General features: G+C 44.4%; 1 protein-coding gene across 2 annotated transcripts in view; it reads left to right on the forward strand.

Annotated features, from left to right (window-relative positions):
* Positions 1-10,614, forward strand: part of ctif (CBP80/20-dependent translation initiation factor) — a 49,165-nt gene extending 38,551 nt beyond the window's left edge. For both annotated transcript variants that reach the window (XM_046867578.1, XM_046867579.1), the window contains 2 exons: positions 4,990-5,043; positions 8,451-10,614. In XM_046867578.1, coding sequence (XP_046723534.1) covers positions 4,990-5,043; positions 8,451-8,666 — 270 coding nt within the window. In that variant the 3' untranslated portion in view covers positions 8,667-10,614. The remainder of the gene's footprint in view (positions 1-4,989; positions 5,044-8,450) is intronic.
* The last annotated feature ends 664 nt before the right edge of the window (positions 10,615-11,278 follow it).

Raw genomic sequence — 11,278 nt, forward strand, 5'->3', positions numbered from 1 at the left:
CTGCAACGAGGTGTTCCGTGCTTCAAGAGCGGAAGAACATCACTGGAAGATGACAGGAGATCAGAAAGCCCTTCGACGAGCTCGACCCCGAAAATGTCGAAACCTTTCAGCAACTCGTGCATGATGATCGTCGGAGAACAATTCACATGATCTCACTTCCGCACCCAACCTACTCGCCAGATCTGGCTCCTGTGGCCTGCGCCGTCTTCCCGAAGATGAAGATGGCAGCTCAAATGTCGCCGTTTTGACACGCTTGCGGAGATCCGGCGAGAATCTCAGAAGGCGTTTGACAGGCTTCGAAAAGAAAACTTCCAGGAGACATTCCAGAATTGGCAGGAATGCTGGGAATGCTATTTTGGGACTATTTTGAAGGTGATGGTGTGGAAGCATAGATAAATAAAGTAGTTTCTTGCAAACAGAGCGAGTCTCGAAACGATTTAATACCACCTTGTGTGAATATATAACGTGTGTGTGTGTTAGCGTCGCTCAGGAACATGGAATTCGGTATGTAACAAGCAGGAAGTCTGCCTGCCTTTCATGTTCCAGGAGTACTGGATTTCGTATTTCACCAAAAGCGTCGCATGAAGCCGTGTGTCCGCGTAACCCGAGCCGGCTAGCACGGCCCCACACTCGCGGGACATCATTATGGGATGTCTCTAGGCCGACATAAAGCAGCTGTCTCCCCGAAGACCGGAGGTGAGAGACCACTTCAGTCACTACAAAGACCACCAGACCTGCAGACCAGCCTCCACTCCTGGGCCCTTGAACGAGGCCCTTGCAGTCACGTAAACTGCAAACAAATGCTTCAGCTATTGTAGGATTTAACCCTTTATTGATATTATTATTATTAATATACATGTCCTATAAACTGTTTAGACAAAAGTATTGGGACGCCTGACTTTTCCAGCCTGATGTGGTTTTTTCCCCAAGTTTTACCACAAAATCAGAGGCACACAATTGTATCTGAATGTCTCTTGGATGCAGAAACAGGAAATATTCCTTATGCTGGAACTAGGAGACCCAAACCAGTCATGTCAGTCCAGCTCCATAAAGATCTACATAGTCTACATGGGTTGGAGTTGAAGATCTCCTGCTATACAGGGAGGGTGGAAAGTAACTAGGCATTAAAAAGTCCATATTTCGAATACAAATTTATTGAAACAAATTGTTCTTTATTACATGCGAAAATCTTATAGGGATTCAATCAGATTCCTCGAAACGGCCAGGGTTGGAATGTCTTCTGTTTGAGATATTTCTGAGAACCTCCTGAATCCGTTCCTAATATTTGTTTTTGCATGCGTGATCGTGAAACAGAGGCTGAAAGCCACTACATCCTTAGCACTGGCTAGCGTCATGCTAATTACACTCCACTCGTAGGAGCGGTTCGTTGTTGGTAGAAGCGTAGCACTTTACTTACACTTCACTTAACTTTACAAACTACCAGCCGCGCTCTTAGGGAAGTTTAACCTCAAAACATGTAGCCACATCGAGGGAGTGCAGATACACACTCACGCACCAATGCAGTAAAAGCAAACACACCAAGATGCTTGTGTTTCCGAGTCGGATCAAGGCGTGAGCCAGGATCGAGCCCGTCTTTTTAACAAGCCACCTCTGCCGTCAGACGTTTGCGCGAGACGCTGTCCAGACCTCGGCGTCTCTGCTTTGATCGCCGGGGAGCGCCCGGCTGCAGCAGGCCCTCCCCTCACAAAGAGCTGCTTTTTCCTGCCTGCTGCTCTGTAAGACATCTCACAGTTTACACACACACACACACACACACACACACACACACACAGAGACCATCTACCCTGAATCTACAGAGCTCTCCTATGGTATGATGGTTGCTAAATGACAGTCACCTGCTCCAACTTTTAATATTTTTATACACTAATTTGTTGTGTTTTTGTTTTTAGTTTAATGCTTATGCCGTTCGTCTGCTTCCACATCTTGTTGTCTGACCAGGTTAGAGTCTTACAGGTGTGATGCTTATCATGAGGTTTTAGTAATTGTGTGTGTGTGTGTGTGTGTGTGTGTGTGTGTGAGAAGCGTGTTCAGTAATTCTTAAACAGCTCGCTGTAATGAAAAATTAATATAGGGGCGACGCAACCTTGAAATAATGTTAATATACATCTCCTACATATGAAAGCAGGGATATATGAGCACAGCCATTCTCCACTCCTCTCTCTCTCTGCACATAAGCGGGGGAAGAGTGACCACGGCATGAGAGCGGTTGGCGTGTTGCCAATTTTTCCACCGTCTGTTTTTCTCTGAGCGCGAGGCTGTAGGTTTGATTCGCCGGCACGGTGTGCGGGTGACGTGCAGGCCGAGTGTTAGAGGAGTGTGTGTTGGAGATGTGGTGAGGCATGAAAATATTGTCTCTGCCTCCCGTTTAAATAGTGCAGTTGTTTTTTTTTTATTTTTTATAATCTTGATAAAGTGACCAAACTGATAGAAAAAGGAATCGTTTTTTAATAATGAGTGTATTCTGGTTCCTACTTTCAAAAGAAAGTCATGATGTCCAATGTCCCTCCTTTTATCAGTGATGAGGCGATTGTTAGAGTCTTGGTACGGACGGCCCGTCTCCCCTATGAAGAAAATCCCCCTCGACTGTAGGTCCTCACTGGTTAAGCACTTGGTGTCTTTCAGGAGAATGTTTTTAACACGGTAAAGACGAAGCTGAGCCTGCGGGAGCCGTTCACCTTTACGGCTACAGCTTAGCCGTCTGCTGAAAGCCTCGCAACTACTGCTGCTCCAGGGCCCAGGAAGCCCGAGCCCCAAACCCAGACTGCAGCCCAGAGGTCCACTAGTGACATACCCACCCCAGAGAAGCCCTGCTCGGCCAACCCGACTGGGAGAAGCTGTGTGAAACTGATAGTCATGGTGGACTCTGGAACAGTGCTAGAGCAGTCATTTCATGACATCAAACATTTTAGAAGAGAAAGTGCTTTTACAGATCAGGACATTTTTTGATTAAAGAAACCGATATCAAAGGTCAATAAGGAAAACTCGGATTCAGAGAGGTTTTTTCGCATTTGCTTGTTTAATTTTTACCCCATTTTAATGAACAGATGAACTTGAACGGAGCAAGGGAACACAGAAAAAGAGCAAAACTATATGAGCTCATCAAGCTTTTAAAAGTAAATGTATGTTATGAGAACAAGGTTTTTGTTTTTATCTGTGTGTACGCTCCCACCAGTGCGGTGGAGAGAGTTTTTTTTTTTTTTACACAAACTCAATAACGTTATTTTAAACTGCAGCACTGCAGAGTTTTTAATTTTGGGAGTTAATTTTATTTGGACAGGAACCGTGTAGAACCTTATCTAGCTTCCTGTAAGCGCCTGTGGGAGTTGGTGGAGGCTCACGATCTCTGTGACATATGGAGGAATTTAAATAAGAAACAGAGATGGTACACGTGGGCCCACTGCATAGACAACACACTCTTCCTGGCGAGATTAGATCGCTTTTATGGTTTTAAGCATCAACTGACTTTTTGTCTTTTTTTTCCTCCAGTAGGCATCTCAGACCGCTGCATAGTCCAGTGCACCATCAGTAAAAAGAACATAAAACCTGAGAGCACCTACTGGCATTTTAACACCGCACTTTTAAAAGATGCTCATTTTAGAAAGTCTTTTATTCATTTATGGAATTGTTTTAATTCTTTAAACTCCCTACAACAGTGGTGAGATTTAGCTAAAGCACAAATGAACGTATTTTGTCAACAGTACCCTCTGAATGTCACAAGAGACATTGCCAGATCTCTGAAAGCTATGGAGATTGAGACATTGGAACTCCATCGTTTGGAGGCCACAGGAAATCGAGGGCATATTGAACCCCTCAAAAGTAAAAAAAAAAAGCAATAATGAATGACCTGCTGGATACTACAGTAGGGGGCGCTGGTCTGCTCATGATTTAAAAGCGCCACTGAGATGAATGCTCTTTCCAAGTTCTTCTTCTGTTTAGAACAAAAGAATGGACAGAAAAGGTTCATGGATGCTGTGAGAACAGAATCAGGGCATCTCATGTCAGAGCCTTCTGAAATTCACCAGCAGTCAGTCAACTTCTATTCGAAGCTGTATTGCAGCAAAAGGTCAGGGGTGGAGGAGAGCTTCCTCAATTACCTGCCCAAGCTCTGAGTCAGTGGCCAGAGAGATGACACTAGCTGAGCTTCGTGAAAGGACAGTGTGAAGGGTGGTCAGCTCCCGTCGAGCTGCAGGAGAGCCGTCGTGACCCTGCTGCTTTTAATATTTCACACGCTAATGCGTCACTTCACCTGTCGGCGTACGCAGACGACCCGGCTGTAATGGTGGAATTTATGTTTTAAAAGACTTTTTTTTTTTATTGCAAAAGTTAACTGGGGAAAAAGTGAAGCAGTTTTAGTTGGGGAGGTGGGGAGGTCCCAGGAGGTCTGGCGTGGAAAAGAGGTGGGTTTTAAATACTTGGGGTTTTGACCTGTGGAGAAACAAGTTTTTGAAAAAAAACTGGGAAGGCACTGTGGAACACATGAAGGGCAGACTGAGCAGGTGTAAGCAGCTGGTTCCAAAGATGTCCTACAGGGGGCGAACTCTGGTGATCAACAACCTGACGGCGTCGGCTCTCTGGCACAAGCTAGCATGCGTGTATCCACCACCAAACCTGCTAGCAAACATCCAGTTTGGTAACTTCCTTCTGGGATGCTCTGCACTGGATTCCACAAATTATCCTTCATCTGACCAGGGAGGAAGGAGGCAAGGGCTGGTTCATCTCGCCATCAGAGACTCCTAACCGGGCACAGGAACCTGGTATAGAGAACAGTAGCCAGTGAACTTTTGCACGTGGTGGGAGGACTGGGGGCTGGACAGAACTTTGCTTTTGACAGACTCACACTGGATGTTTCTGGATTACCAGTTTTTCCAACCTTGACGAGTGTGGATTTTCTCTCTAAAGTGTTCATCAGGTCACGTTTATCGCTATGCTCATTGTTCGTCTTCTCACAGTTGGTTGTTTGTGTTTCAGTTGCTGGAGTCGGTGGAGGTGAAGGAAGACGCTGTGCTCTGCTGCTCCATGGAGGTGAGTGAGTTAAAAAAAAAAATTTAAAATAATAAAAAGTGAATCAATATCCAAGTACAGGGGAAACAAACACACGTGAAATCCATAACAGGAAGAAGAGCAAGCTGAGGAATAAAGAGTGAAGGAGATAGAATAAAAGAGAATGAGAGGATGAAAAAAAATTAGAGAAGGGAGACATAATGAGAGAGAGAGAGAACACGAGAGAAAGATATAGATAGAGAATGAGAACAAGAGAAAGAATTAGAAAGTGTGTGTAAGACATTGAGAGAGAGAGAGAGAGAGAGAGAGAATGAGAAGTTGAGAATGAGAAATAGAGAGAGAGAGAGAATCAGAATTTGAGAAAGAGTGAGTGAGAAGTTGAGAAAAGGAGATGGAGAGAGAATGAGCAGTTAAGGGAGTAAGAGAGAGTGAGAAGTTAAGAAAGAGAGTGAGAGAGGTGGAGAGAGAGTAAGAAGTTGAGACAGTAAGAGAGATGGTGAGAAAGTGAAAAGTTGAGAAAGAGTGAGTGAGAGAAATGGAGAGCGAGAATGAGAATTTGTGAAGATAGTGAGAGAGAGTGAGAAGTTAAAAGAGAGAGTGAAAGAGAGAATGAGAAGTTGAGAAAAAGAGATGGAGAGAGTGAAAAGATGAGAGAGAGAGTGAGAGAGAGTGAGAATTTAAGAAAGAGAAATAGAGACTGTACAGAGCATTAGATGATGAGCTCAGTGCTGGAATAAAAGTGTGTATGAAGGATTGATGAGGGTCGTGACTGCAGGCTCCATCGTCCACTCAGTGGATGTTCCTCGGCCGCTCCTGAGTCCGGACGGTTGCACTTGGAGCTTCCCGTAATCTTCAGCAGACTCCAGAATTACACCTAATTACCTCTGGGTGTATAATCAGGTCTGTGTGAGGAGGGAAAGCGCAGGTCTCGGGGCTCCGTAATCAGGCGTACGAGCCTGCGCTTAGCTGCGTTATAACCCTGCGGAACTGCAGTAATTACCCCGCAATGAGGTGACGTCTCGCAGAGAAAATAAACACCTCCTCATTCAGAGCACCGAACCCCGGGCTCAACACCGAAGCGTCTAATTTAACCGTCTGTTCGTAAGTACGTGAGAGTAATGACAAGCCCACGATGTGCAGTGTTTGTTTGAAAAAAAGAACAGGAAGGTTTCAAGTAAATTTGAGATTTTTTTTTTTTTTATCTTTATTTTTTCATTTTTCCCTCAGACACATTCAGAAGCTTTGAGTAGTATTAACTATACCCTGTAACCATGGCAACCACACAGTAGGTCAGAAGTATTTGGACGCTTGACTTCACCCAGATGTGGTTCTTAAAAATAATAAATTATTAAAAACAATCTTGTTGGAGGGTGAAAACCATTTTACTAAAGCAAGAAACCCAGTTAAGACTCCAAACCTCTACACTTCAACCACAACTGTGCACCTACAACATCTGGAACAGTTCAGAATCAACATTTGTTTAATAAAATGACAAAAACATAAAAAATGTGTTAATAAAATAAAACCTACTCTCCAGAGATGCAGATTTATAATGTGCAGCGCCCCTCAGAGTCTGTAATCCAGAGGTACCACTCGTATTCACTGGTCTGGAAGTGGAGAACAAACCCTTTCCCGGGCTGAGACACGCTAGCTAGATTTGGGGTTGGCGACCTCCTCACGATGTCTAGCTTTTATAGAGAATTGATTTTTAAATATGTCCGAGACCAAATCAAATTCTCTTCCGCCGTAAGCAAAAAAAAAAAGTCTAACACAAATGTATTGATGTGTGCAGAGCTACACACGTGTTTCGCAAGTCGAACTTGGCTGTAACAGTTTCCCTCTGACCAACCAATCAGAGGACGGAAAAATGCTGACGCTATTCTGGGCCAGCGAGCTGCCCTGTGAGGCAAATCTGAAATCTGATTGGTTGAAGAAACAGAGATATTTCTTAAGGAGACTGTGGTAAAAAGGCCAGCAGTACTGACTCTGAAGGCTCTGGGCAGATTAGATTGACATGGCAGCACATAGAGGCTGAAATCTGATTGGACAAAAAATTTAACATACACGTACTGGAAGCAGTGCAGCCGAGAGAAACACTACGACATGAAGAGAAACTGTTGGAAATAAAATAATACAATTTCATGGAACAAATATTAGAATTTTGCTTGTAAATGTAGTTCAGTGCATCTGATAGTGTTTAGGACGGCAGAGAAGACTTTACTGGCCCTGACCGCTAGCACTGATATATGTGTGTGTGTATATATATATATATATAAAAAAAATATATACACACACACACACACATACACACACACACACACACTAATATACGGGCTGATACAAACTCAAAAGAGGAGCCATTAGTGTGTGTGTGTGTGTGTGTGTGTGTGTGTGTGTGTGTGTGTGTGTGTGTGGCTCCAGACAGAGGAGCGTCTTCACATCCCTCCTTCTCACAGGAGAAAAAAAGCCAGTAAACTGGATCAGAAGGAGACAGACAGTCTGGCTAACGGAAGGCTGGAGCTCCTCTCTCTCTCTCTCTCTCTCTCTCTCTCTCTCTCTCTCTCTCTCTCTCTCTCTCTCCTCTCTCTCTCTCTCTCCTCTCTCTCTCTTCCCCTCTCCCATCTCTCACTTGTAGACCAACATCTGCTGCTCTCTGTCTTTCTTTTCGACAGACGTCTGTTACTGACGGTCGCTTTCTTTTCCTCCTGTGGTGCTGACATCTGACCCTTGTTCATCCAGCTTCTCTCTCTCTCTCTCTCTCTCTCTCTCTCTCTCTCTCTCTCTCTCTCTCTCTCTTTTCCCTCCTCCCTTAATCCTCCTCCCCAGTTGATCTCTCTGAGCCCCAGCTCTCGCGCTTATCCGTCATACAGGCACAACCTTTCACCTTTCACCCCATCCTTTTGCTTTCTGTTCATCCTGAGCCCCCACTCCTTTTTCTTTATATCTCTTCTTCTTTCACTCCATCACATGCTCAGTCTTTTATTTATTTATTTTTTCCATCCTTCTTTCTTTCTTTCTTTCTTTCTTTCTTTCTTTCTTTCTTTCTTTCTTTCTTTCTTTTCTTTCTTTCTTTCTTTCTTTCTCTTTCTTTCTTTCTTTCTTTTCTTTCTTTCTTTCTTTTTCTTAATTTCTCAATTTCTAGTTTTTAATTTGTTCATCTTTCCTTTTCTTTTCCTCCTTACATTTCTTTCTTTCCTTCTCTGCTGTCCTTCCCTGCGATATTGATTTAAACAGATAAACACCACAAAATGTTTTCAGTTCTACATCAGATTCTGTTTTTCTGCTCTGACGCTTCCTCTCCTCCTCTCTCTCTCCTCCTCTCTTTCCCTTCCTCTGTATTATTTTATCACTCTTCTGCTGTACTTTGTCTTTGTCTCCTCGTGGTTGGGCCTAATGGCACTCTCTTCCCCGGTGTGTGTGTGTATCAGCTGCAGAGCGCCGGGCGTTTGTTGGAGGAGCAGTTGCCGGAGATGATGATGGAGCTGCTGGCCGCAGTGAGGGATAAGATGCTGAGTCCCTCCGAGTCTCCGCTCACACGCTCACTGCTCATGGAGGTCATCGAGCTTCACGCTCATCAGTGGAACCCCCTGGAGGCCCTCACCACGCAGTACTACAACAGAACCATCCAGAAGCTCACTGCATGACCTCCACACACACACACATACATATATACACACACACAATGATTGAGCCCTCTGGAGGCCCTAATCACTCAGTACTACAAGAGACAAAATGACCATGTGATAAAACTAACACTCGTTTATGTGTAAAGACAAGGCCTGCTGCTCGGATGGACGGATGGATGGAGAGATGAATCAGATGATAGATAGATGAATGAGAGGATGGATGGGTGAATTAGAGGATGGATGAACAGACAGATGAATGACATTGGGTAAATTAGTGGATGGATGGATGGATGGATAAGTGAATAGGAGTATAGATGGATGGAAAGACAGACGGATGGATGAGTGTGAGGATGGTGGATGAATTACACAATGCCAGGGCGGAAGGACGGATGGTTGGTTGGTTGGACAGATAGATTGGACGATGGATTGCTGGATGGATTAATGTATAATTCAAAGGATGGATTATATAGATGGATGGACAAAGTGGGTGTGTGGTGTGGTGTGGATGGATGGATAGATGGATAGATAGATGGATGGATGGATGGATACTAAACAGGAGATTGTAATTTTATGGGGTATAGGGATGAATAAGTGGATGGATGGATTGATAGATGGATGGATGTGTAACCAGGTGGATGAAGGTGGTTAGTGCAGATAAATGGAGCTCGTGTTCCGGGGGGTTGAAGGTTAAAGGTTAACGCTATGCAGATTTGAGTGAATGTGTTTGAGCTCGTTGTTACGCAGCCGCATGTTAATGATCTGCTTTCAGACATGAAGCCAGACTGCTGTTACATTAGTAAACATGCCACATGCATAAACATGAGCAGTCACACACACGGATATGTACATGAAACGTGTGTGTGTGTGTGTGTGTGTGTGTGTGTGTGTGTGTGTGTGTGTGTGTGTGTGTGTGTGTGTGTCAACCAAAGAGCCAATGAGAGAGAGCTAGAAAGAGAGATTTGACATTAACACACAAGGGGGTAGCAGTGCGCTCCTTTATTTGTATTTTATTTTATCTTGTGCTTGCGTGCCAACCATCCAGTCCTCCTTTCTGTCCTTATCCCTCTCTCCATCCCCCTCTCCAGACGTGTGTTTGTGTCATTGTTTGGCGAATCATTTCCCTGGAGCACGCTGCCGCCCATCAGCGCTGTCTAGCCGAGGTCAAGCAGACAGACTGCAGAGGGCTTAGCCTGCTTTTGTCTTGCTAACACACACACACACACACACACATGCCACAGCCTGACTCTGGATGGCAGATGGCCACTGGAGACTATAAGGCCAGACACACAGCCCTCGTCCTCTTGTCCAGCTCAATGAGAGCGTCCGTGTGCGCGCGCGAGTGTTTGTGCGTCCGAGCGCGCGTGCGTGTTGAGGTTTTAGATAAAAGCATCAGGCGTGCTTTCAGCCGGCCTCTTTGTTGTCGCGTGTCCTTTTTATTTCCTCGTCAGGTTTCCCGCGTGCCACTCGGCCTCTCTTTCCTCCGGGTATAAAACTCCCTGTAACGTTATTGTAATGTATTATATGTTATTGATTTTTTTTTAAAGCAGTAAATACAGTATACGTGGCAGGACATGAGGTTGTAGGGCTAGACCAATTGCACAGGCTCGAAATATTTTGCACAAAGCGAACTAAACCGATGGACTGATGAGTGCTTCGGTGAAAACAAGTAGATTTTGCTGGTTTGGGAGAAAATGACCGGTTTTACAGGATGAGGTTTGAGGGTGAGATGTTTCCCAGCCAATAAGAAACACTCTGTTATTCAGTTCTCTATTAATTGGATCTGATGAGGGCAAAACTCTGCCAGAGGTCATCTTATTGTCTGGCGAACGAATACAGCAGCAAAAAGGGAGTGATTTGGTGGGAAAAACTGAACGATGAACGCACACATCATTGGAGTTTCTCTTCTAAAATGACCTGATGTTATGTTGCTGCAATGTTTTATTAAACCACTGCGATTTGACTGCCATTCTTCTTTTATTATTAATTCAAGCCAAAAATGTCTTCGTTGTTTTTGTCCATTTATTGTAGTAAAAGTTCTTGTTCTCGCATACGGAGCGTGCAAAAGTGTGAAACACCTCGTGTATGGTTTTCGAGACGCATGCATGTTCCTTTTGTTTTTATGCAACAAACTAAAAGGCAAAAACCGCACAAGAATCAGACAGTGAAGTTCTGTGGAGGACACTTTTTTCTGTCTCTAACAGACGAACTTGTGCAGGACTGAAAACAGGAGAGAAGATGTGATCAGATTCACACTCAAACATGGAGGTGGAGGTTTTGGGGTTGTTTCGGTGCAGAGAAGGTTGGAGACTTATTGCTGGTGAAAGGAACCAACATGGCAACCATTCCATACTTCTATACCACCACACAATTCCGCCTGGACTGTGGCTCATTGGAACTGAATTATTAAGTAAGCATTATTCAGAGAGCAAGCAGTCGTCTGGAGTGTATCTATCTGCAGTGTCCTTCCCCAGTCACAGCACCTGAATCCTATTGAACTGTTTGGTGGACGAACACGGAATCTCCAACTAGTGAAACGAACACTCCGGATGCCGAGTCTGTGTAAAGCTGTTTCACTGAAAATAAAGTAACATTCGGTCGAAGTAAATCTTCATACCATTACAATGTACAGA

The sequence above is a fragment of the Silurus meridionalis genome, chromosome 15 (genome assembly GCF_014805685.1).
Source record: "Silurus meridionalis isolate SWU-2019-XX chromosome 15, ASM1480568v1, whole genome shotgun sequence".
NCBI classification, from domain to species: Eukaryota; Metazoa; Chordata; class Actinopteri; order Siluriformes; family Siluridae; genus Silurus; species Silurus meridionalis.